We start from the raw sequence: 27832 nt of genomic DNA on the forward strand, positions 1-27832 counted from the left end.
AGGGTAAGAGACATAGAGAGAAGGAGTGGCCCACATACTTGTAATCTGAGCTCCAGAAGGAAAGGAGAGAAAGACTTATGCAGGACCAGTGTTTGAAAAAAGTAACAGCTAAGAATTTAGCAAATCTGATAAAAAGTAGCAAACCATAGATCCAGAACCCTTAAGTAGGGAAAGGGAGACTGTACCCAGGCACGTGACACTGAAGCGCTGAAGACCAAAGCAGATAAATCTTAAAAGGAAATTGAGAGGATGTGTCACTAGCAGACCGGAACCAAAGAAAAGCTAAACAGCATTCTTCAAAGAAAAGGAAAAACCGGCCCCGATAAAAGGGTAAGACGCAGGAAAGAAAGAAGAGCAAGAGAAATCATAATTGTGAGGGCGAATGTAAAGACATGGTGACTGTGTGAAACAGTAATACTGATGCCTCAGGGGATCGACAAACAGCCATAATTACAACACGTGGCTACAAGGGCAGGTAAGAGGGAATAAAAAGATGTTAAAAGAAAAAAGAAAGATCCCTGTATTACCCAAGAAGAGGGTAAGAATCGATTCCTATTTATTAAATACTGGTAAGTCAAAGATACATGCTCTAAGAAAAGAAAAAGGCAAATGAACATAAATACAAAACAGAAACAGACTCACAGACATAGAATACAAACTTGCTGTTGCTGGGGGGGAGGGGGGTGGGAAGGGACAGACTGGGAGTTCGAAATTTGTAGATACTGACACGCATATGTAGAATAGATAAACAAGATTATACTGTATAGCACAGGGAAAGAAACACAAGATCTTGTGGTAGCTCACGGTGAAAAAGACTGTGACAATGAATATATGTATGTTCATGTATAACTGAAAAATTGTGCTCCACACTGGAAATTGACAGAATATTGTAAAATTACTATAACTCAATAAAATAAAATAAAATAAAAAGATACATGCTCTATTCGCTAATATAACCCCTAAAATAAGAGTAAAGGAATGTATAACTTCCAATCCAACTGAAGAAAATAAAACTTTCAAGTAATCTAAAAGAAGGTGAAAAAGGAGGAAAAAACAGAAAATGGACCAGGGAGAACAAATAAAAGATGGAATATTCACACCCAAGTACAGCATTAGAAGTAAATCACGTACAGTCTTTTAGTGAAAATACAGACTGTCAGAGTGGACTTTAAAAATACTCAACAGCATGGTGTTTTGTAAGAAATGACACAGATACCAGAAAACAACGTGAAGGGTGAAAAATACACCCGACAAAGAACAACAGAAGGCAAGCTAGTGTCTCTGTATGAATCCTGGACAAAGTGATTGTGAATCAAAAAGCATATCTATATATAAAAAGGGTTAATGTGAAATGACAAAAAGTTCAATTCATAGGAAAACAAAAAGAATTCTAAATTTACATACTCCTAGTAACATTACTTCAAATCATAGATAACAAATTAACAGAAACAAGAGACACAAAAACAAATCCACAGTCTTCACTGGGGCTTCTTAACACTCCCTTCTCAGTATTTGATAGAACAGTCGAAAAACCAGGAAGGTCTAGAAAATCTGAACAGCACTATTAACAACCATATATACATAACCACACACATATATATATGTATATATACACACACATACATATGCAAACATACATATATATAAAACACTGCATTCAACAACTGTAGAATATAGTTTTATCAAGTGCACACACAAAATTTACAAATGTTGATCACATACCAAGCCATAAAGCAAGTAACAAATCTAAAAAAAAAAAAAAAAAATGAATACAGGATTCAATTAAACCAGAATAAATAATTAAAAGAAAAAAAATTTTTTTTACAAAGACTTGCTTTGAAATTATGGAAAACAATTCTAAATAACCAGTTGGTCAAAGAAAAAAGTCACAAGAGAAATTAGAACATACATTTACTTAAGTGATACTAAATATATTATGTATCAAAACTTGTGGGGTATTGCTTGCTTTCAGGGAAGCTAAGAACCTATTTGCATACATTAAAAGTATTAAAAAGCTGAAATTAACAAGATAGGAGACCATCTTAAAAGTCAGAAAACAGTAAATGAAATCTAATGAAAGTTGAAGGAAGGCTGTATTAAACATCATAGCAGAGAAAAGTACAAATATCGTAACTAACCCAACCTCAGAAAGACTGAGCTTGAAAAGAATGTGTACAAATTATGAATAATAGGAATAAAAAAGAAGTCATCACTACAGATTCTATCAGCATCAAGAAGTTTAAAGGTGCTGTATGAATAATTGTATGCCAGTAAGTTTGAAAATTGAAATGAAAAGAACAGATGACCAGAATACAAAATACTAAAATTTGTAGTAGAGAAATACACATTCTAGTTATTTAAACATTAAATAAATTTAAAGATATTTAAATCTTCCACCAAGAAAATTTCAGATTCAGATGGTTTCACCAGTGAATTTAGCAAAATCTGAGGAAGAAATAGCACTCACAAAAACTCTTCTAGTGATGAGGACAAACACTTCCCAACTTATTTCTGAAGCCAGTATCAGCTTGACATCGAAATCTAACAAACCCATTATGTAAACAGAAAATCACAAGCCTATCTTATTTATGCAAATAGTCTTAATAAAACATTAGCAAACTAAAGCCCAACAGTGTATATCAAAAGATGACACGTTAGGAAAGCGGTTATAGTCCAAACACTCAAGGTTGGTACGTTATCAGAAAAATCCGTGTAATCAGCCACGTTGGCACAAAAGGAGAAAAATTATACAATCATCTCAATCGAAGCAGAAAATGTGTTTCATACAATTCAGCTTCCATTCATGATAATGCCTCTTAACAGAGTAAGAATGAAACGGATCATCCTTAGTCTGTGAAAGGCCTTCAGAGGTGTCATAATGAAAGAGTATGTGTAATAGTGAAATGTTCAAATTTTTCTCTTTAAGATTCATTATCAGAGAATGTCTGATATTACCACTTCTATTCAAGACTGTTGGAGGTCGTTGCCTTTGCAAATGGGGGAAAAAAAGAACTAAAGGTATAATAATTGGAAAGGTAGAAATAATGCTATCGTCTTTAGCAAATGAAATGGTTACATGTATAGAAAATCTAAAATAATCTTCAGAAAACTTGTTAGAATTAATATGTGGATTTAGCAAAGCTTCTGGGTACAAGGTCGTCCATTATATTTCTACAGATTGCATACACATACATATATTTATGCATAATGCATTTACTCTTGTAAATACACACACATACTGCATTTATATACACATTATAACAATCTAACAAAACCATTTTGCTAGGATTAAATCTAACAAGAAGGTACAAAGACTTTATGTTGAAAACTATGAAGTATCATTGAGAGAGATTAAAGAAGACAATTGAGTGGAGAAATATATATTTGTGAATCACAGAACTCAAAATTGCAACAATACCAGTTTTCATCTCTCCAAATTCATCTGCATAGTCAGTGTAATCACAGTCAAACTTCCAGCATCTTTGGCGACAGGTTCATTCTAAAAGAAGGGAGATGCAAACAGCCAAGAACAGTCACGACACCCTTGAAAAAGAGAGCAAAGTGGGAGGACGATTTCCACCACATGGCAAGACTTGTCAGTCAGCTCGAATAATTAACGCAGTGCAGAGCTGGCGTGAGGACAGACAAACGGACGGAAGCGCAGAGAGGCCTCCGAACAGAGCTGTGCGTGACGGCCACCCGAGCTACGATGCGGGGTGCAGCTCTGGGAAGAGGGTGTCTTTCCAGTACGTGATTTGGGGATAACTGAATGACCACATGGGAAAAGGAAGTCATCTACAAAACTCAGTTCCAGGCAGACTGTGCCCTAAATGGGAAAGGGAAAACAAGAAAGCTTCTATAAAGTTACAGGAAAACACTTTCACAACACCAGGATAAGGAAGGGTTTATTAAACAGGCACTTAGAGGGATTCGTCACAAAGGAGAAGACTCATAAATTGTCTTCTAGAAATAGTAATAACTCTCCTTAATCAAGACACCATAAGGGGGAGGATGCAGCTCAGTGGTAGAGTGAATGCCTAGCATGCACAAGGTCCTGGGTTCAATCCCCAGTACCTCTATTACATAAATAAATAAACCTAATTACCCACCCCCACCAAAAAGAAAAAAAAAGACACCATAAAAAAGGTGAAGCAGCAAACCACAGAATGGGAGGAAATCCCTGCCCAGGGCTTTTATAAGGGAATATGTAAAGAATTCTTAAGCAAATGGCTTGAATAGGAATGTTACAAAAGACAGTGTCTAGAAGAAAAAAAAAAAAGAAAAGGTATTCAGCCTCCTTGGTATGTACAGCACAGGGAACTACACTCAATGCCTTGTAATAATAGCCCATAATGAAAAAGAATATGAAAAGGAATATTTAAACATACATATGTGTGTATGTATGTAATGTGTAAATGAATCACTATGCTGTACACCAGAAATTAACACAACATTGTACATCAACTACACTTCAATTAAAAAAAAACCACTGGTAATTAGAAAAGTGCAAATTAAACCACAATGAGATACCTTCCACATCCCGTGAGACTGACTGCACAGAAAAGCACCGCGTGTCGGTGAGGAGCTGTACAAAGTGAGCTCACACACGGTACAAAGTGAGCCCGGGCCCTCGGATGACTGCTGGGCATCATCTGTCAAGTTCAGACGGTGTGGAAGCAGGATGACCCTCTCTTTACCACTCCCCGTGACCTCTACAGGGAATCTGTGCTTCCCATCCCTCCAATTGGTAGCTCCGCTGGATCAGAAGTCCTGGCTCCTGGGGAAGATGAGGTTGAGGGAGACGATTTTCCACCAGAAAACTTGCCCATTAACTTAAAGCTGCGGCCACCACCTGTCAGAGGCTCCTCACGTCAGAATACCAACTGTGAAAGAGGACCCTAATCATCCTGAGTGGAGAGGGGGCAGGGAGGGGCACCTCTGAAATGTAGAGACTTTGCTATGGCATCGCTGGTGCCTCCACAACTGGTGACCATGACCAGGTAGTGCAGCCACTGTGGCCACCAAGGGCACAGTGACCAGGATCTCGCTGGGGACAGAGGTCTGGGTCACCCCACCGAGCAGAAAACCCAGACCAACACATGAGCTAGTTGAGGTGAGGGGAATCCGGAACGGGTGGCAGAGGAGAGTGAGGATAAGCGTTAATTACGGCCTCAGGACCAACAGTTATCTTCTGGTTTTACTCTGTCAAAAGAAATCTTAACGGCCCCCACTTTGAAGAACTGGTGACAAGGCAGCAAGCACTGGGTGTGGAGAACGAGCAGGCTAGGAGGTGCGCAGAGAGGACATGCACGTCCCGGTCATTGCCCACCTTCCACAGCCAGCACCCGCACCCCTTTACCTGAGGGCTTTGGGGACTGACAGAGCCCCCGCCGTTGCCAGGCAGAAGGTGACCTCAAGCAGGGAACGGCACGTGTCCGTGTAGGAACATCCCAGGTCCCGTGCCCCTCGGCCAGGTGATCTGAGGTGGCTGTCCACACTGCCTCCCAGAGTTTAATCAACCGCTGCCACTCAGCTCCAGGTGCCCACAGGGGTGACCTGCTTGACAACGCGCCCTTTGTGGGCTGCCTTCCCTCCCCAGTCTCACTTCCCCGCTCCCCTATCTGTGTTTCCTGGAATCGTCTCCCCCAAAACTGCTAGCCCTCAAAGCTTTCCCTCAGTGCCTGTTTCAGGACCACACGATGGCAGAGGTTCAAGAAAGAAAATGATTTCATTACACAGAAGAATGAAGACCACAGGAAATGTAACTGCATGGATGGGTACATAAGATTTCTTATTATGTAAATCTCTTTAATATACATGTATAAACAAAAAATAGCAGCATATTGTGGTGTTTAACACATTTAGTAAAAGTAAAATGTATGTGACAATAGTACAAAGGCTGCAAGAAGGAAAATGGAAGTACACCATTGCAAAGTTCTTTTATCACATGTGAAGTGGAGTAATTTAACTTGGGACAAACTGGGATGAGTTAAAGATGTATTTTATAAACCCTGAAGTAGTTACTAAAATACCAAAATAGTTACAGCTAAAGAACAGATAAAAAAAAAACAGAGAAAAGAAGGTGAGAAAATAAACATTAAACCTAACCACATCTGTAATCATCTTAAATGCAGAAGCTTTAAGCATTCCATTTAAAAGATAGATGGTGGGGGCAGGGTGTAGCTCAGTGGTGGAGTGTGTGCTTAACATGAACAAGGTCCTGGGTTCAATCCCCAGTATCTCCATTAAAAAATGATAATAAAATACAAAAATAAATAAATAAACCTAATTACTGCCCCCACAAAAAAAAAAAGGAAAATTTAAATTTTTTAAAAGGTTAAAAAAAATAAAAAATAGACATTATCAGAAAGGATTAAAAAAAGGCTAGATCTAATTCTATGCTGCTTACAAAAATACACTTTAAAAATAAAGACATAACATAGGTTAGATATAAAAGGTTAGCATGTTAATACCAGTCAAAAGAAAGCTCCAATGGCCATACTACAACTGGAGAAAGCAAATATAAGAGCAAAGAATATTGCCAGGGATGTAGAAAGTTATTTCATAATGATAAAGGGGTCAAAAAGCCCCCCCAAAAGAAAGCTTCAAAATACATGAAACAAAGCTGATAGATCTGAAAAGAGAAATTGACAAATACACAACTATACTCAAGAGGTTTCAACAGCCCTTTCTGACAGTTCATAGAACAAGCAGCATAGAATTAGCAAGGACACGGAAGGCTCGACCACCACCATCAACCAGAATGAGCTGCTTGGCACTTACGGAACATTCCACCCAACCACAGCAGAACTCACACTGTTCTCAAAAGAGCACCTGGAGCGTTTACCAAGACAGACCACATTCCAGGAATAAGACCAGTATCAGTAAATATAACATAGTTCAACTCATACAAAATATGTTCTCTATCCACTATGGAATTAAATTAGAAATCAGTAACAAAGATCTGTGGAAAATGCCCAAATATTTGGAAGTAAAATAAACACCTTTCTAAATGATGTGTAGGTCAAAAAGAAATAATAAAGGAAATCAGAAAGTGTTTTGAACTGAATGAAAATGAGAGCATAAATATGTGGAATTCCACTAAAGCAGAACATTGGGGGAAATTTATAGCACACAATTCATGTGTTAGACTTGAAGAATGGTCTCAACTCAGAGTTAACCTTACAAAACAAAGTAAGCGAAAGAAAGTGATAATGATCAAACTGGAAATTAGTGACAAAGAAAAAAAAAATTGAGAAAATCATTGAAACCCAAAGCTTGCTCTCTGAGAACATCAATGAAACTGATAAGCCTCAAGCCAGACTGACAAAGAAAGAAAAAAAAAAAAAAAAAGAGAGAGAGAGAGAGGAAGGTACAAATTACCAGTATTAGGATGGAGCAAATAGGAACCAAGGCACTTAATATTAGTCATTAGTCATTAGGATGATGGAAATCACAACCACAATGGGATACCACTCCACACCTACTAGGAGGGCTATTTTTTTTTTAAAGGAAAATAACAAGTGCTGGCAAAGACCTAGAGAAATGAGAACCCCTATACATTGCTGGTGAAAATGTAAACTGTGCAGTCACTGTGGAAAAGGGTTTGACAGTTCCTAAAAATGCTAAACACAGAATTACCATATGACCCAGCAATGCCACTTCCAAGTATAAAGCTAAAAGAACTGAACACACAGATTCAGGAGATACTGGTACACCAGTGTTCACTGCAACATCATTCGCAATAGGCTAAAGGCGGAAACGACCCAAGTGTTCATCAGCAAATGAACAGATAAACAAACTGTGCTATATACATACAATGGAATATTACTCAGCTGTAAAAAAGGAATAAAGTTCTGACACATGAGACAACATGGATGAAATGTGACACCTAATGGTAAGTGAAATAAGTGATAACAAAAGGACAAATATATAGTTATTCTATTCTACAAATATATATATTCTATTTATACAAAATATATACAATAGGCAAATTCATAGAAACAGAGGGCAGATAAAAGGTTGCCAGGGATTGGGGGAATAGGGAGATATAGCTTAATGGTGACAGGGCTCCATTTGAGGTGATGAAAAGGTTTGGAACTAAACAGTGGTGACAGTTGTACAACACTGTGAAAGAAACTAACGCCATTAAATTGTACATTTAAAAACTGCAAAGCTAATTTTGTGTTACACATATTTTAGCACAATTAAACTAAAATACTGGCTGACTGCTCACCACACCAAATGCTGAGGATGTGTAAGACTTGGAACTCTCATACAAGCTGGTGGGAATGCAAAATGGTGCAGCCTCTTTGGAGGCTCAGAAGTTAAACACACACCTCCCATAAAAGCCAGCTCTTCCACTCCTGGGGATTTTATTTATCTAAGAAAAATGAAAGTCTCCTTCCTTACAGAGACCTATACCTGAAATTTCACAGCATCTGGTTTTGTAACAGCCAAAAACTATAAACAACCCAAATGTCTATCAACAGTTGAACATATCGAGATATGTAACTGAGAAACGTCTATATAAAGGAATACCACTGGCAATGAAAAGAAACAAATTATTAACCCGCAACAACTTGGATGAATCTCAAAATATCTGTACTGAGAGAAAAAAGCCAGACCAAAAAAGTACATACCATATGATTTCATTTGTAAATCTCTAGAAAACCCAAAGTAATGGATAATGATGGAAAGATGATCAGTGGTTGTCCAGGGCCTCGGAGGGATGGGAGAGAGGGATCACAAACTTCCAGAGGGGACGGATATGTTCACTACCGTGACTGTGGTGATGGCTTCCCTGGTGTACACCTAGGTCAAAACTTAGCAAACTGTCCACTTTAATTATGGGCAGTTTATTGTATGTCAGTTGTACCTCAATGAAGCAGCTTTTTTTTTTTAATTGAAGTATAGTTGGTTTATGGTGTTGTGTTAATTTCTGGTGTACAGCATAGTGATTCAGTTATACATATATATATATATATATATATATATATATATATATATTCTTTTTCACTATAGGCTACATAAGATATTGAATATAGTTCCCTGTGCTGTACAATAGGACCTTGTTGTTTATCTCTTTTATATATAGTAGTTTGTATCTGCAAAGGGCAGCTTAAGTTTGCAACTGATAATTAAATAGCCAAAATTTTTTTTTCTCCAGTGACACCACTTTTTATGTTTTGAATGAGTCAGAGAACAGGTTAAAAACAACCACTTAATCAACTGCCTCTCTTTTAGGAACTACACTGCCATCTGACTTTTCCGAGTCTGTTTTCACTTTAGGAAGAGAGAAACTTATTTCTGAAAGGGAACAACTGATCTCCACCTACACTGACTTCATTCTCCAGCACAATTAACCCGCCCAGAGCAAGAGCTCCAGTTTTACGAGCCTAAGTTGCTTGCATATGGAATTCTTGAAATAAATTATCTTCACTGGGACTCGGCGTCCTCTTAATTCTCCATCATTAACTGAACATAAGCTTATTTATTGTCTCTTGAATCTCAACACCTGGTGAGCACGACCCATCCCGGAGGACAGCAGATGGTCAGGCTCCCGCCTCCAACAACTCCCTCTCCCTGGGTCTCAGGACTCACTTCCTCCCGCTGACTGTGCTCCCTGCATGTCCATTACCAGCCTCAAGTCTCTCCCATCGTCTGAACCTTCTTATCACCTGAGGCTCCGCTCAGCTCCCACTCCCAACCCTTCTGATTCTTGAGAACACCCATCGGGACCCGCCCTGATCCATCACAAACCCACTTAGCAACCAAACAGCCCTGTCTTACCGAGTATAGGCCATGTGCCAGGAACCACACTTTACTTTGCCTCCAGTCCCTACAAAGCATTCTCTCACCTACTTGACACAGATAAAGAACTGGGACCGGGAGGGCATGCAGCTGGCCCCAGCAGAGTTAAGCAGGAAGCCTAGCCCTTTCAAGGCATCCTCCTCTTCCCTGGGCTCCTTCTTGCCCCCAGGGACAGCTGGGGTGGAGGAAGGGGGCTCCGGGTCACAGAGAACAGCTGTGCTGTGTGCCGCTCTCACACACGCCCCCTTTGCTCCTCTGCCCTGGGCCACGCTGTCGGCAGCTGCCCCCTCTGCTCTGCCAAGCAGGTCAACAGCAGTGGCCTCCGCTGCTTGCACTGACGCAGAACGATGCTCCTATTCCCACCCTTAACTGGCTAACGGCCCTTGTTCTCCTCCTCACCATGATGCTTGTCAGGATCTAAAACCCCAGCAACAGAATCCCCTTTGTTATCAAGGATCCGAGGTCAGACAGCAATCCGTCTCTGGCCCCTGGGGGCAGCAGGGCACCTGTGGCTCTGTCCTCCAGGGCTCAGGGGGGGAGACTCCCAGCTTGGCTGGGCATAGTCGTGTCTGGTGCGGTGTACCCAACCCCACCAGGTGCACTCATGTTACAGAAATGACAGGCCAGCCAAGAAACAAGCACCACTCGGAGGGCTGGAGTACTCTGATGTATTACGCCGGCGGGCTCAGAGGGGCTTCTGCTCCGAAGCTCTGAGCACCTCCAAGATGTGTGCATGGGGTTTTTATAGGGTTAATTACAAGCTTGGGGCTATTAGCCAATAAGGCTCGAACAGCAAAACAAAGGAATCAGCACACTGGAACTTACCTGTTAGGAACAGATCAGCTACTGACACTTGTTGAGCTTGGATTTACGAGTTAGCTTGTTAGCGCAGGAAACTGACACTAAACTTCAGATTTACGAGTTAGCCCAGCAGAACTTAGATCGGTAAACTGTTACTTATTACACTTGGATTTATGAGTTATCTTGTTAGCCCAGCCCGACTTCTCCTTCACATTCAAACACACTCCTAGGCAGCTAACCAGGTTCACCTAGATCAAAGCAGAGCAGTGCGGAAAAGAAGGAACGGGGTGGGGTGGGGGCTGGGGGGGTGCCCTCAGACAAATATCCCTCTTTTCCAAGGAGACGACCACAGGCTTCTGATCACTCCCCTCATTACAGACCTTTGAGTTCCAGAGCTGCCTCCCTCTGCCTGTACTGTTCATCCTCTCTTCAGAGAAAACCCCTAAGACACCAAGTGATTGTGGGTCATGGCTGATTTTATGTGCTGGTGTGACTGGGTCATGGGGCACCCGGATTAAACACTGCTTCTGGCTGTGCCTACAGGGTGTTTCCAGGTGAGATGGGCATTTGCACGCGTGGACTTGGTAAAGCGGATGGCCCTCCCTCCCCAACGTGGGTGAGCCTCATGCAATCCACCGAGGGCCTGAACGGAGCCAGAAGTGGAGGAAGGAGGAATTCCAGCCCTTTTTTTCTGCCTCCCAATTGAGCTAGGACGGCTCACCTCATCTTCTGCCTTCAGACTGGAGTTCACACCGTTGGCTCCCTTGGTTCTCAGACCTTCAGACTCAGGCTGAATCACAGCACTGGCTTCTCTGGGCTTCCCTGCCAGCTTGCAGATGGCAGGTCATGGGGCCCCTCAGTCTCTGTCATCGTGTGAGCCAGTTTCTACAATAAATCTCTCTCTATATATAGACCTCCACGTGTAGATATCTATATACCTCTATATCCATCTAGAGAAACATATATTTAGATACAGAACTATATATACATGCACATATATACAGAGAAAGAGATGGGCTCGTAGCCAGAGAGAGATTAGAGACAGAAATCTGTCTGTCTGTCTGTCTCATCTCTCCTGTTGGTTCTCTTTCTCTGGGGAGCCCTGAAACAATGTGCCACAACCTTTTAGGGTCTGTCACCCTTTCTGAGGACACCCAGAAACCTAAGTAAGGCCTCTTCCCAAAGCAGACTCCTGACGCTGACGGCAGCCGGCAGGAAGCAGGCCGAGGTTGGGAGGCATGGTTTCTGCGAGCGTCCCACCCTTGGGCAGCTCTGCCAAAGGCCTCCTGCTGCCCAGGAACGCTGGCTGAGGCGGTAAGTCATGGTTCCCAGGGAGGGCGCCTCCTCACGGGTGGACTGCAGGTCTGTGCATCCTTCCACGTGTGCGTGCGCGCACACACACTCGCAGGTGCGCACTCATGTCAGTCACGTGGCTGTGCCATGTGCCTCCTTACTTTTTTGGGGGGGAGGTAATTAGGTATGTTCGCTTATTTATTTAATGGAGGTACTGAACCCAGGACCTCGTGCATGCTACACACACACTCTACCGCCGAGCTAGACTCTCCCTCTGTGTCCTTACACCTTTAAACTTAAAAAACCAAGAATACTTGTTATACATCTTAATCTAAGCTGCAGTATTTCCAGAGGCCTCGGAGGGCAGGGTGTGGTATCTAAAATTTCGCCCACAGACAGAACCTGAAAGGAGGCCAGACCCCAGGAGTAGAGTCAGCTCCCCCACCCCGAGGCTGCCGGAGAGCAGGGCACTCCTGCAGGAGAAGCCGGGGCGCCAGGCCTGGGCACGCCGAGGACAGCATCCCCACAGAGGCGGGGAGGGCAGATGCGCTCAGGGTCAGCATGGGAAGGGGCCCCACCTGGACATGCAGTGGCTCTCAGCTGGGCAGGGGGGCTCCCTGAGGACACATGGGAACAGCAGAGGGAAGAGGCCGCCGGGTCTGTGCAGTCTGGGGCCAGCACCCACCGCACCTGGACTTTCCCGGGAGCACCGCTCAGAGCCAAGTGCCCGCAGGTCGCAGCCAGCACAGGCCCCCCAGCATGGACCAGCGGAGCGGGGCCAACAGAGCACCCCTGAAATTCCATCCAGGGAGAGTATCACCCAATTTTATTTTCTCCAGAGATGCTCAAAATCACATCTTTTGTAGCAGGTGATCTCTATTTGTGACTCTTCATGAAAAAGAAGTGTCTTAGGGAATCACTGAACTACCAGCTTCTGTCAGGAGGCCAAGAAGAACCCAGAAACGGATTATCATCCCACTTGTGTCCGGAAGAGAGGAAATAATTACAGAAAAATAAGTATGTCCAGGTGTCAGTCAGCACCGCGTGTCTTCTCAAAAATGAATCGCGTGATGATCTTGTCAAAATGCAGATCCTGCCGCTGTGGGGCCGGGCGGGCCCGGGACTCTGCATTTCTCACAGCCCCGGGTAAGGGCAATGCTGCTCCACCCACCAACCTCTGGACAAGGACCAAGGAACACGGGGGATTATGGGCAAATAAGTTTTCAGTCTAAGACCCATGACACAGTGTAGGTTTCCAGGAGCAAGGACGCTCCTGTCTGGGGATCCCGTAGCTGAGACAGAGACACAAGGGTCATCGCCAAAGATGACCTTGACGCTAGAAACCTGTTGAGCCCTGCCCTCGGTTTCGCGTGTGCCAGGAGCTCACGGCTCCAGCCCTGCTGGCTGCAGGGGATGACTCTGCGGGGCGCAGTGGACGCTTGTGAGGAGGAACATAAATTAAGGTTCGCTTCTCTGTTGTTTTCGCCATGCAAGCCTGGCCTTTTGGTTTGAGGTGGAGCATCTCCAGAGCACTCCGGAGACTCCATGGAGTCTGCTCGTGGAGTTGGCACCTGCGCTGTGGGGCGTCGTGCCTGCTGAGCTCAGCACCACGGCCCCCGCTCCTGGCTAATGGTCCCCGGCACGTCAAGCCAGCATCCTCCCGTCCTCTTTGGAACTCTTGCCAACAGCCGCAACAGTGACAAAAGGGTTCCCTCTAAAGACCAGGACTTTCCCTCTGAAGCTCGGACCCTTGCCCAGCGGTTGAGTCAAGGAGCAGACCCCTCAGGGTGCTGGTTCTGTCCCAACTTGCTCCACTGCTCTTGCACTGGGGGAGGCAGGTGTAAATGAAAAACACTGCCAGCCATATCAGTGAACAGAGGATGCTGTGGCCATCAAGTCATCAGCTGCCACCCCCACCCCTGACAGCGGAGGAACTCAGGATGCAGACAAGCAGGCAGCCCAGCCTCTGCTGCCACCCCCAACAGTGCCCCTTGAGGGGACTCAAGATGGAAAAAGAACAGGACACTGGCCCAAGACAGCTAGGTGTGTCTCAAAGGAATGATTTCAATGAGCCCAGACCTTTGCACCTTCCAATACTTAGAAAAGCACTAAATTCCTTAACTTGAGATGTCTGGTTTTCTTTAATTAAAAGTGATCTTCTGATGTTCCAACTACCTGGCCTTTGTTGCAAAAATTCCTACATATCCTGGCTTCTACCTTGCCGCTTTGGAGCAGTCTCTTAGAGCGACCTGAGAGGCCGCCTCCAGGCTCAAGTCCACAGAAAGTCTGCCAAATAAAACGTAACTCTCAACTTACAGGTTATGCACTTAATTTTCAGACACAGGTTAAAGGTGCTGACCCAGCGGCCCACACCTGCAGACTGGCACCCCACGCCACAGCCTCCTCCTCCCCAGAACCCTGCCCAGTTCCTGACTAGCAGCGAACCCTCCAGCTCTCTCCAGCTGCTCTGTTACCTCCCTGGACTCACTGAGCCCCAGGCTACGCCTCCCACTTCGGACAGAACTCTTGTGTTTATTTTTAGGCTCTCCTGCACAGCAAGGGGGCAAAGACAAGGGCAGAGGTGCCCCTGCTGAGCCTGCCAGGAGAGGAGACCCTCTGTCACTGTTCCTGTCTTGCAGATGTTGAAACTGAGGTCCAAAAGGTCACATGACCCTCCTGGGTCACAAGCCAGTGGGTGCAGAACCCAAAGCCTGCTCTCCACGGTGCTCTCCTGAGGCCCCCGTCTTCAAGTGCGGTGACCAAGCCCACGCGGGCCTCCTTCTTGGACCCTCAACTGTCCACCAGCATCTTAGCATCTTCCTCCCTGGGGCCCCTGCAGTGACCGTGGCCCATCCTAAAAACTGGGCTCTCCTCTGAGTCGGCAAGGAGAGGGAGGAGAGCCGGCCACCAGCAAGGCAGGGTTGGTTGGGAAGCTGGGAAGGCAGGAGGCCAGACGCCCCATTGGGGACCACAGAAGGTCAGCTTTATTCCCACTCCGTGTGGACTGAGCATGAAGTCAGCCCCACCCCAGCTCTGCCAGCCTCTACTCTAATTGGGTTTTTCTTAGAAAGTCTTGGAGGGAACCAGGCAGGCTGGGCTGACACTCACAGAGGAACCGCAGGCCCGGGCATGCCCCCCAACCCTAGAGGGTGAGAGCAGGGTTTGTGGGGGGCGGTGCCGGGGAGCCCGGAGGCTGGGCTGAGTCCCTCCTGCTGCTCTAGGCAGGCTGCAGTTTGAATCCGGCTCTGCTTTACTAAACGGCTCAGATCACTTAACCCCTGGTTCCTTGAGGACAGGAAGGATGTTTTCTGTTCTGATCACGGTGCCTGCGGGCAAAGTGCTTAGTAAATCTGAGAACAGCGGAGGAGCCTTTCAGAGCCTCCGTCTTGTGTTTCCTCATCGGCACAACCTGGAGAGCCCGCCACCCTGCGTGTGTGTGGGGTGGGGAGGCCACCCTCTCAGTTCCCCCTCTCAAGAAGGGCAGACAGCAAAGAGGGCAAGGGCTCAGCTCTCCCTCCGCATCGTGGCCAGACCGCTGACGGTGACGGCTGTCACGCTCATTTAAAAGCCCAAGCGCAGCGCTGTGGTGGGCACAGTGATGGAGGAGCCCCAGGGCCACCCTGCCCAGTGCACCTGTTTCCTGTCCCTGCTGTCTGAGAGCAGAAGCCTGCTCGGGACATGCCAGGGGCCAAGGGGGTCGGCTCGTCTGCCCGCCGCCGCCCCTGGGTCCCTTGTCACCCTGGCTGACCAACCAGGGCACCCCAGCCCCATCAGAAATGGAGCCTCCATCCAGCCCCAGATCACCGGAGCTCAGCGTCTGCTGGACTGCACAGCGCCCATGCTCAGCAGGGCCTCCTGGGACGGAGCCAGAGGCGAGGGCCGTGGCCCAGTGAGGCGCACAGCCCGAAGGCCCCAGAAACAACCAAGCCAGCACTTCAAACCAGTGGAATTCTCCCAGCAAATCACATCTTAAGTGGAACCCACAGATACACGTGTGCACGTATATATCCTTATCTACTTTATGTATATCCATGTGTGTATATATAGAGAGACAGACAGACGTGTGCAGACAAACACGCATTACGCATTCTACCCTGCCTGGCTTCTTGGCATCAGCAGTTTCTTTAGACCAGGCCGTTCTGCTACACAGCACATCACAGTCAGATTTTTGGACAGTAATCAGTTTCCTCTGTGCCCGTTCCGGCCTGGGGAGCTAGCCCTTAACTTGACTGCGGTCAAGTGCCCGCCGCCGCTGCAGACTTCGGAGCCAGAGCACAAGATGAGAGCAGTGACTGGACGTGCTTTGAGCAGTTGCCGCAACAGCGCCCAGGGCCGATTGCAGGGATGGGGGCGGGGAGGCGCTGCGGGGACCCACTGCAGGCCCCTCGGGGAGGGTCCACGAGGAGCCACGGGGGATGCTCTCCCGGGGAGCACGGACCAAGCGCCCCTGCAGGGTGGCCCGGGAGCTGGAGCAGCGAAGGAGCAGGAGGGGATGCTGCAGGGGTGGGCCGTGCATCCGGGTGAGCCACCTCCTCTCGCTGGGCCTTGGGCCACCTTATTTGTAAAACAGGAAGGCAGCTGTCCTCAATTCAGGGCAGTTGTCCTCAGCCCCACAGGGACCCTGGAACATCCCTGCCTGCCCACCCCACACCAAGGGAGGCAAAATGCTGGGGGCTGGCCCCAGGGGGCCCCATGCCTCTCCAGGGCAAGCTCAGATCAACCTTACTAGTAAGTACTGCTAAGTGGTTAAGGGCTGGTGTGGAGACCACCGCCCCGGGCAAGCTCTCAAAGTTCTGAACACTCCCCGGGAGGGAAGAGGAGATGCTCTCCCGAGACAGGACCTTTCAGAGTCACGTATTCAGGACAAATCTGATGCGCCAGCCTGGACGGGTGCACAGAAGGGCCATGGGTGTCCCCAGTTGAGGTGGCACTTGGTGGGGGGGCTGCCTCCCAGGCAGGGTCCCAGGCCTTGTGCTGCAGAACTACAGGACTGGGGCAGGTCCTCTGACGCCAAGAGGGAGGGTCGGGTCAGTGGTAACTCCAAGTGCTGGGCTGCAGTGGCCGGGAAATGACCCGACCATGAACAGGACGCAGTGGGAGGACTGGCCACGACCATGGGGGAGGGGAAGCAGGGAGGGGAGGGTCCGAGGGCCTCCTGAGTCCTGGGATGGGTGACACACGGAAGGGGTACCCAGGCCACCAGTTCCTGCCACAGCAGCGTGATGCCATTAACTGTGGACTTCTTTGTGAAAGGTGTAACCAGGGGAAAAGTAGCTTCTTCTATTCAGAATAAAAGCAAACGTTTCCTACTCCCTGCAATCACAGGAGTGGAATCAGAAGCACACAGTCCAAGCCGGACAGGAAGCCCAGCCCGGCCAGGTGTGGCAGTGTGACCGCAGGGGGCCCCCGCCTCTCACCCCGGTTGCCCCAAAGAGGGCCACGCTCTGCCCGCAGGTCCAGGCCTTGTTTTCCCAAAATGACCCAGAAGAGCTCTCTCTTTACTCCGGTGTAAAGAAAACAAGTCCTGAAATTCTTTTTATCTTATAAAATGAACAGGAAAAACACAAGACATCACATCCACTGGAAGTGACATCTTCCTTGAAGGAAGCTCCAAGATCCAAAGAAGATTTTAGCCAATAGCTGAAAGCGTTTCTCTCAATATTACAAAAGGAGAGTGTTTAAGAGAAAGGGTTTCTGTCCTCTCGTGGTGTTAATGATTAATACAGTTTTTATTTGCAGACATACTCTCAGTTGTTCGTTTCTTCCAGAATTTACCATGGCTGTGGATTCACCCAGCCCAGCCTTCCTCACCCTGAACATTTAACAGCAATGGTCACGTTGCTCCCTGGAGGAGTCTGGGAAGAGGGTCCCCAGGGCCGCCTGGTCCCCCTGGGCTGAGGGGCAACGCCACCGCTCCGTCTGTCCTGGTGTCAACCTCGCACAGTCTGTCCTCACAAGATTTCCTGCCTGATGCTCAGGGCTCCAGAACTTCTGATAAAGGCCGGATGACCAAACCGGCCATTTGAAGTTCCTTCCAAAACAAACCTAGATCTACAGGCCTTTGAAGCTGGCCTTCGTCACCACCCCAGCGAAAGGGCTCGCTTTCAGCCAACGGGCAGGATCTGCTGCAAAGTCACAAATGAGTGAGAACTACTTTTTTCCTTTTCTTTCTCTCAAAGACACAAGGATCTCAGGTGGATATTTCTGTTCAGGCAAGTCTGGTGTGTCTGTGTGTGTGTGATAAAGAACGACCTTTCAGCTTTGGCCCCATTCTTAACTTACAAGCCCCCTGCAGACGCATCTCAGCGGCAACTCTCTGGAACCAGAGGGGAAGCCCTGCAGTCACAGGCAGTGTCACCCTTTTCCAAGGAGGAGGGGAGGATGGCATCTTGACAGATCTATGACCACAAGTGGCTTCACTGGAAACCAACACACCACAGAAACGTGTCCCAGCCTGAGCTCAGCTGGGAAAACACTCCCATTGGGGACGATGAGTCACGTCCCGACACCTTTCACAGCGTGGATTATCCGTTACCACTGGTGAAAAAGACCAGAACGCATTTCAGTATGGTTTAGTACCCAATTTAGACGTTGGGGCCACGGTTTCATCCACACCTGAGCAGGTAACAGCGTGCCCAGCGGTATAGCTCTCGCTCCCCACAGAGAGAAATTCCCACATCAGGACTGGTCCCCGCGGACACCATGATGACAGCGCAGGTGTGGAGACAGAGCCCTGCTTTGGTCTCACCGGCAGAGAGGTGAGACTCCAAGAAGCACTCAGGCCGAAACAAGAAGCAAGCACTGCCGTCCACTGCAGGAACTCACACAAGCCAAAGGCTTTCCATAACTTCCCCAGTGATGCTTGGTGAAGTGGGGAACTAGATTCTCATACACGCAGAAACAAAACGAGGCTAACTCGAAAAATTCAAATGCTGTGGCCACTGGTCTTGTGTTGTAGAAACAGGGACCTTCCTCATGTTGGGGGCTCTGCTCTCAAAACAAAGGGAAGCGACCCAACCCCAGGCACAGACGCCCCATCAAAGAAGAAAGTGTCCCAGGGTTGACAGCACAGAGACCGGACTACCTGGGCACCATCACCTAACGCAGGCAGTGAACAGAAGCAGTTCAACAACCAGACTGCAAATTTTAGATGCCCCAGGAAGAGCTCAATCTGCTTCTAGAACATTAAAGAATATTTATCCTCTCCCCCAAAATAGGACAAAGTGGTAACTGGAGCACACTTAGCTCATTTCGTTTTATTCTTTGGGACATACACTTGCGCACACGCACGCACACACACACACCCCTACCTGCCTGTGCACACACTCACACGTGGGCACACACAGGCACGCCCTCACACACACACCCATACCCACTTGTGAGGAGGAACTTGCGGCCAACTGGACAGATCTCCCGTTACCAGCTCTTTCTACTGGTAAAGAAATTCCTCTTCCAGAAACACACACACACAGAGCCTCAAACCTTCTGCAAATCCTGATGCAATTCAACTATGTCTAGAGAAGTTGGAATTTGGTTAAATTCTTTTTTCATTACACTGCAAATACAAAGGAAAAAAAAAACACTGTATACCACCATAAATGGAACAAAAACCTCAGAGGGGAGGGTATAGCTCAATGGTAGAGCACGTGCTTAGCATGCATGAGGTTCTGAGTTCAATCCCCAGTCCCTCCATTTAAATAAATAAATAAATAAATACCTAATTACCCCTCCCTCCTCTAATTAAAAAGAAAAAACAAAACCAAAAACCTCTTATTGCTTTGGTCGTCTTTTTCCTAGAATAAAAAATGACCACTTCCAACCACACAAAAAACATGGAGTTAAATGCACACACACACACACACACACACACACACACAATGTTCAAGTTTACCCATATGGTAAATAGATCTTTTAGGATGAATTTTTCAGGTAAGCCTAATATTATCAATTGCATGGCATTTAGTTGTTTTCCTTAAGATTACAGTGCTTTACTCTCTGTAGGTGCTGCTTTGCTAGATCACAGGTTCAAGACAAAGAATCCATGACAAAGTCACCAGGATTAGAAAACAAAGCATCTTATTACACTACCAAATTTATATTCACCATGAAGTAAACACAGTTGATATTATAAGACACGGTTATGTCTCAGATAATTATATTACCCACCTAACTGAAATGCTTTGTATATTCACACTTGCTAGAATAAAAATTTTAGTCCAAATATAGTTACTGGATTCTCAAAGTAATTTTCTTTCCTATAGTCTTTCCTGTTAACCTATTTAATATCCTTTAACAAAAGTATGTGACTGTTAAATTTGAGAATGAAACAGTCCCACTCTTGGGTACATATCCAGAGAAAACTCCAACTTGAAAAGATATACATACCCCAGTTTTCACAGCAGCACTATTTACAACAGCCAAAACATGGAAACAACCTAAATGTCCATCAACAGATGACTGGATAAAGAAGATGTGGTATGTGTGTACACACACACACACACACACACACACACATATATACACACACAAATGGAATATTACTCAGCCATAAAAAGAATGAAATAATGTCATTTGCAGCAATGCGGATGGACTTGGGAGATTATCATGTTAAGTGGAGTAAGTCAGACAGAGAAAGACAAATATCATATGGTGTAGCTTATATGTGGAATTTAAAAAAATATTTTTTATTTACAAACCAGAAATAGACTCATGGACATAGAAAACAAACTGTGGCTAGCAGGAGGGAAGTAGGGAGGTTGGGGGCAGCAGGGGTGAGGGGTGGTGGTGGAAGGGATAGATTAGGAGTTTGGGATTAGTAGATACACACTACTATATATAAAACAGATAAACAACAAGGACCTCTGTATAGCACAGGGAACTATATTCAATTTCTTGTAATGAGCTGTAATGGAAAAGAATCTGAAAATACACGTGTGTGTGTGTGTGTGTATGTGTCTGAACTGCTTTGCTGTACACCTGAAACTAACATTGTAAATCAACTACAACAAAAAATAAGAATTAAAGAAAAAGAAAGAAAATGTTCCACAGTGTAACTTATATGTAAAAGACAACCATGAATCTTTCTGTCAAGGCTTGATATTAACTGATGCAATTAACACACCCAGCCAGCTGTCTTTGTTTTCCACTTAGATGACAAATGGTTTCCTTCTTCAATCCCACAGCAGAGACTGTAGCTAATTTAAAGACTACTCAAAAAGCTTAAGGAAAAAGAAACTTTGGTCCAAGAACTATCTATCTTGCAAACCACCTTTTCCCCACCTAGATTTCCTGTGGTGGAGATCATTTGGGGAGCGTGAGTAGGTAGAAACCAAAAAAATATTAATTTTGTCTCCTACATGTATGGAATTTTAAAGTCATTCTTCTAAGCATCTTGAATTCTGTCAGGGAACTGGGGCAGGGTGGGGACTGACTCCCTCATAAAGGAAACCCTCTGTCACTGCCTGAGCAGCATTTAGAAGAATGTGCAAAGTGGAGGAAAAGCCATGTCACTGTCTTAGGATCCGTGCCAGTCTGGACAGCAGGTACATCTTGTAAAATAGTGCTGCTCAGACTTTTTCCAGCCTAGGAAATTTCCATCCTAATGTCATCAGGACAGGCACCAGGCCCACAGGCACACACATGTGCACACACCCACACACGCCTGGGAGGAGCTAGCTTTGGCAGGATTGTGGTTTCAGCTCTTCCTGCAAGTCTTACAATCCCCACTCCAAACTGCGGGAAACAGATGGCCCCGTGGGTGGAGCTGGGGTTGGATCCATCCAACAGACAAACTGGAGGAACATTTTTTCCCTAGTAAATTAACCCACATAGAAGCTGCCTCCTGGGCGGCTCCGCCCTGACACTAACATGGCTTGCACGGCCTCAGGGCTGGGCTCCCTAACTGCCCTCCGGCCCCCCGGCCCATTAGAAACTCCAACACCACCCGACACGTCGGGTCCCTGTTTCTGCTTCATCCTCAGCACGTACCTCTAAGTCCATCTCTGCTTAATTTACTTACTTACATGCCACATAACACTATGAGGGGAAGGAAGTTTGCCTGTTTTGACCGGTGCCTAGAATGGCATTTGAAGCTTAGTAAGTACTCAGTAAATACTTGTTAAAATAATCACAAAATGAGTTTCAGGGGAAAAAAATGATCTTTATATAAAATTATCAACCTAGGATAAACAGCAGAGTCCCACAGTATAGCACAGGGAACTATATTCAATACCTTGAAATAGCCTATAATGAAAAAGAATATGAAAAGGAATATATATATAGATATAGATATAGATATATAGATATATTTGAATCACTATGCTGTACACCAGAAATTAACACAACATTGTAAACCGACTATACTTCAATAAAAAAATATAGAAATGAAAAAAAATTTATCAGCCTAGGGAACTCCAAATTCTGCAGAAATGACTGTGCGGATGTTACAGAGGAACCAGAAACGTCAACCTGTACAGAGGCTGAATGCATGTGGCTTCCTGGGCGCAGCTGCAGGTCTGTGTGTGGTGAGGCGACAGGATGCCCAGGGCACCAGAAAGGATCAGGCGGTGGGAACCTCCCCATCCTGCCACCTCAAAAGCTGCCAAACCCGGGGGACTCCAGATTCCCCTTCGATTCAAGGGGTGGGGGAAGGGGGCCTTGACAGAACTTCCTGACTTCCCTTTCTGCTGCTCTTCTATAAAAGGGTACAAGACCATATGACATCACTCATATGTGGAATCTAAAAAAAGACACAAGTGAACGTATTTACAAGACACAGAACGACTCACAGACTCTGTGAGTCATGAGAAAACAAACTCATGGTTACCAAAGGGGAAAGGCAGGTATAAATTAGGAGTTTGGGATTTGCAGATACAAACCACTATATATAAAACAGATAAACAAGTTTACATTGTACAGCACAAAGAACTATATCCAGTATCTTGTAGTAACCTATACTGAAAAAGAATATGAAAAGGATGTATGTACATGTACGACTGAAACATTATGCTGTGCACCAGAAACAGATACAATGTTGTAAACTGAGTATACTTCAATGTTTTAAAAACGGAAAAATAAATAAATAAAAGGGTACGATAATCATTACCTCATAATTTCTGTTTAAAACTATGACTGGCAATGGTTTGCACCCCTGTGAATGTGGGAAGCAGGACACGGCCTGGCCCCCAGGAAGCTGGAACGAATGTGACTCGTTACTGTGATGGCTTATGTTCAGTACTGGGGTTCCTCTTATTTCTTGGATAAAGCCAATCTGACTTCAGCTTTTCAGTCAAGTGTTTATTTTGAAGCCCCAATATCTAAGTTTCCTTCTAAGAGCAATATGGCTAGGGGACTGAAGATGTCTCAGGGCCTTGACCTTGAACGCAGGGTTCTGGGGAGGCCATGCATCCCCCACCACCCCCGACACTGTGCTTCCAGGCCCTCAATTCTGTACAGTCTGTCCAATACTCTTCATGAAACGCAATCCTATTTGCACCTCTGAGGCATCTTCTGACCTGGGTCACTGCCTGGAATACCTCCCGGGCACCCAAGCCCTCCCATCCGAGCCCTCAGAGTACAATTTAAGCCCTCTTTCTGAGCTCCTCCCTAGGCCTCTCAAAGGGCACTTTCCAAAGCCAGTCCCCTGCTGGGATTCTCTCGTGCCTCAGAACTGGGCGTTTGCTGGTGAGCCGGCCTGGGTCCTCCAGGTGTTGGTCCCACTGCCTTAGATTACCAGACCCCACAGCATGTGGACCACCTCCCTCCTTCTTAGCATCCTTCCACAAAGAAGCACTTCATGAACGACTTTGGAAACTCGAGAAGGTGGGCAGTCGGCCGTGGGTGCTGGAGGAAGGGGCTGGCCGCCAGGTGGGCGGTCAGTGAACTTGTCCTCCAGGACTGAACCTGCACGAGCTCTCTCCAACTCTCAGCTCAGGGGAACCAGGGCCCTGAGGCTCAGCCTCGGACCCCAGCCCAGGCTGCTGCTCCCTGCACCCGCTCCTGAATCCCCCACATGCACAAGCCTAGTCTCCGAGGGGCCACTGTCGAGAGCGCCACCACCCAGCCTTTGCCCAGTGGAGTGGCTGGAGCCACACACAGAAGGTGGCATCCCCAGTGCCCGGTTCCAGCCGCAACTGCCCAGCATCTTGAAAGTTCTGGGCCCAGCACCTCCCGGTGGCTGGCTCCCCTACCCCCGCGAGGGCTGCCTTCTGCTGGCACAGCCCCTTGGTAGCTTTTCTGCCCTCCCATGATGGACAGCCATGCCCTTGGCTGTGAGAATGAGACTCAGGCTCGGAGCCCTCTTCGCTGGCCGCTGTCTCAGCCCCAGGGCCACAGCTGTTCCCTCCATGAGTTCCTCTGTGCTCTGCAGAGTCACTTTACTTCTTCAGTGCGGTCCCCAACCAGGAGATCTGCACACCCAACTTGCCCTGAGTCACGTGTGGCTTCTGCCTCCTCACTGGACCCTGACAGATGCACTCAGTCCCCACCCGCACTGATGTCAGGGTCCTCTTATTTTTCACCTAAATTTCGCAAATCACCTCTAATTTAAGTTCTCCTGGGGTCACCACTCCCAACTGCCCATTCATCTACATGGCACCGTGTTACTGTGAATTCAACAGGAATCCATTCTTCACCCAAGACACCAGCTGGCCCTCCATCCACGAAAAACCCACCTCAACACAGAGGACTGAAATGTTCCTGGCGTGGTAATGTTGCAGTCAGAAAATAAAAGATTTTCCATCTTTATTTTCACATATTTCAGAACAGTAATGCATGAACAAGAATTCAGGGACCAGAAAAATGCCTTGGGATGTTAGCGAAAGACAGGGGGAAAAACAGAAAGTGAAAAAATTATACCAATAGTAGGGACTATTGAAGAATTTGGGTGCTGATAAAGAAGCTTTTTTTTTTTTAAATCAAAATTGTTGTGGTTCTTAATTTTGGCCATTTTGACTAAGTTACGGCTCAGATCCATTTACTTCCTCTGGCCCCTGAATGCAGGACATGTCTGTCTGCAGCCACCCTGGAATTTCAAACATCCATCTTACAAACAGCATGTTTCTATAAAGCACCACCGAGCTGTAAAGTGTTCCAGCTCTTGTTTGGGGAAAAAAGTGGGTGGAGGAGGCTTTTAGATATGACTGGGTTCAGCAGTTGAGAAAATTAGAAAGTAGGGAAAAAGGAAGTTGTTCCTGAGAGCTGACCAAGGAGATGTACCCACATGGCCTTGCCCCACCCGCCACCCAAACAGGTCCACTCTGCTCTCCGGTCCGCAGCTTGCCCAGATCCTCCAGCACGTCTGATGTTTCGCCCATCAGACCTTCGAATGCATCCGTTTATGTAAGAGGCACCGTCCGCACACACTGGCCGCTCCTCCAAGCTGGAGCCCAAGCCTGCGTGGTCACCGCTTGCCTCCTTCCAAAAGCACCCCTACTGATCTCAGGTCTGTCCCCACGCTGGGCTGTGCCCTGGAGAAGGCTGAGGAACTCAGGAACTCTGGGGGTCTGGGGGAGAAAGCCTGGGGGTAGAGGGACCTCAGGGAACATGCACACGGGTCCTGGGGGGCGAGGGGCAGCACAAGGCAGGTTTAGATGACCAAACCCTGGAGCACAACCAGTGCAGAAGCTGGAACTTGCCGGATACACTAGCGCTGGGCCTCGAGGGTCCCTAATAAGCACTGTCACCAACTCTCCTGATCTGGGAGGACAGCACCTCATTTTCTAAAAATAAGATTTTTAGTATTTAGGTATGTTTTGCTTGATTCCAAGAAAGACTGGAGGCAGCTCACAAAAACAGACTTGACACAAGAGGAGAATTAGGGGGCAGAGGGCATGGCTCGAGTGGTAGAGCGCATGCTTAGTATGGACGAGGTCATGGGTTCAATCCCCAGTACCTCCTCTAAAAAAATAAATAAATGTAATTAACTCCTCCCCCCAAAACAAAAAAGAATTAAAAAATAATATAATAATAAAGAGGAGAATTAAATGAGGAGATCATGATGGTAGATGGAAGGGAGGGCAGAACAAGCCAGATGCCAGTGAAAGTTCGGGCCACTCTAGAGAAGGTGGGTGAGCCTCAGGCTCAGAAAGTCCCGCCAGCCGAGGCCAGGCGGGAGCCCCAGAGTTGGGGAATGCCGCCAGGCCCTCTGCAAGTGTGCAGAGGTACCTTGGCTGTCACGGTGACCAAGAGTCAACTGCATGGACACTCATAGCAGGAGGCAACAATCCTACCTAAGGAACACCCTATCCTCAAATGCCAGTACTGCCCTGGGGACACCCCCAGGCTATAAAACCAGCCAGCTGCCCCAGGAGCCCCCCAGTCCTGATTCTAAGGCCTGGTTCTCCTCAGGAGCTCACGTGGAGGGCGTGATGGCAGAGCAGGAATCTCCAATGTGGGCCACTGACTGACACACACTGTGGGATGGAGGAAGAGGCTGCCCAGTGCTTCCCTCCTGAAACTCAGGAGCTCACTTCCCTGGGCCCCCCTTAAAGCTTCCTCCAGTTTGTGGTGATGGCCAGACCCCCCAGCATGACTGAGACAGGAGAACCGAGGTATGGGCTGGCCCTTCCAGATACGCTGTGATCCCTGAGGGTTCATGCTCCCCTCTGTGCCCCAGAGTTTGCTCCTCGGCATCCTCTGCACAGACTTGGAGGGTGACAGAGGTTGGAAACCCCTGGCAGGGTCTGGACTTTCCAGCCACAAGGCTATTGGTGAGGACAGGTGTTCGGACAGCTGCTTCCCTCCTGACTCCTCACAGTCTGTGCATTTCTGAGCAGTGGCTGGTGCTCCTCTAAACTCAGTCTGTGATGCTGAACTCAGAAACATCCTGGAGGAGAAAGACTCCTGAGCCACACCTGGGGGTCAGGTCCTTCACTTCTGTGTTGCCATTTAGCCAACTAGAGAGACAGCTGGGTACATGCGAACAGTCAGCTGGCCCTAAGTGTTCCTGGGAACCTTAAAGGGACTCTAAGTCGAAGGCATGTACAGTGGAAACCAGAGTCATAAAAGCCAGTCCCTGGTTCCTACAGCTGTAGAGGCCGGTTATGGGCTTGGGCAGGCTGGGGTCCTCTCAGACCCTCAGACCCACACTCACCCACTGGGAAAATCCACCTGGCATGATGGAAGGCACGCAGGCGCTCTAACGCCTGGAGGACCGGCCCGGGAAGCCCACGCAGACGCGCCAGGTCACTTACGAGCTCAGAGAAGCCTCGGACCACCTGGCGCCGTTTCAGGTTGGTCTCTCCATCCAGGTTGGCAGTCTCGATGTGGCACAGCCCGTCGGGGTCACTGGAGGAGAGCAGCAGAATGTCCGCGGGGATGATCTCATTGCAGCGAAGACGCACGAAGTCTCCCACGCGGACCTCCTTCCAGTGTCGGTGCACGTACTGCTTTTCCTCCCTGGTAAGGAGACGGCCTGTTAACAAGGCTGGGAGGGGCGAGCGAGGCCAGATCTGGGTGACGGGCGCGCAGAGCTCCTTGAGCAATCTGTGCCACTTTCTAGTAAGTTGAAAATTTCCATAATAAAAAGTGTTTTAAAAAGATTCCTGGGGGGTGGGGATAGCTCAGTGGTAGAGCGCATGCTTAGCATGCATGAGGTCCTGGGTTCAACAAACAAACAAACAAACAAACAAAAAAACAAATGGACGTTGTTTTTTTCAAAAAAGCTTCCTAAAGGCCAGAGTTACATACAGTGTAACTCCAATTATATGAAATATCTAGAACAGACAAATCACAAGGATAGAAGGTGGGTTAGTGGTTGCCTGGGCCTAGGGGGAGGGGCGATGGAGAGAAACTTCTTACTGTGTACAAGTTTCCATTTGGGGCGATTAAAATGTTCTGGAACTAAGTCCTGAAACCGCTCTAAAGAAATAAAGTCTATTGAAGAAAAAAATGTTCTGGAACTAGGTAGTGACGATGGTTGCACAGC

General features: G+C 47.0%; 1 protein-coding gene across 5 annotated transcripts in view; it reads right to left on the reverse strand.

Moving 5' to 3' along the window:
• The window catches only part of ATP10A (ATPase phospholipid transporting 10A (putative)), a 158773-nt gene that overhangs the window by 66193 nt on the left and 64748 nt on the right, over positions 1-27832 (reverse strand). For 2 of the 5 annotated variants that reach the window (XM_032469264.1, XM_032469263.1), the window contains exon 2: positions 27099-27303. The exons of the other annotated variants lie outside the window; for them this stretch is intronic. In XM_032469264.1, coding sequence (XP_032325155.1) covers positions 27099-27303 — 205 coding nt within the window. The remainder of the gene's footprint in view (positions 1-27098; positions 27304-27832) is intronic. 5 annotated transcript variants of the gene reach the window in all.

The sequence above is a fragment of the Camelus ferus genome, chromosome 27, assembly GCF_009834535.1.
Source record: "Camelus ferus isolate YT-003-E chromosome 27, BCGSAC_Cfer_1.0, whole genome shotgun sequence".
NCBI lineage: Eukaryota > Metazoa > Chordata > Mammalia > Artiodactyla > Camelidae > Camelus > Camelus ferus.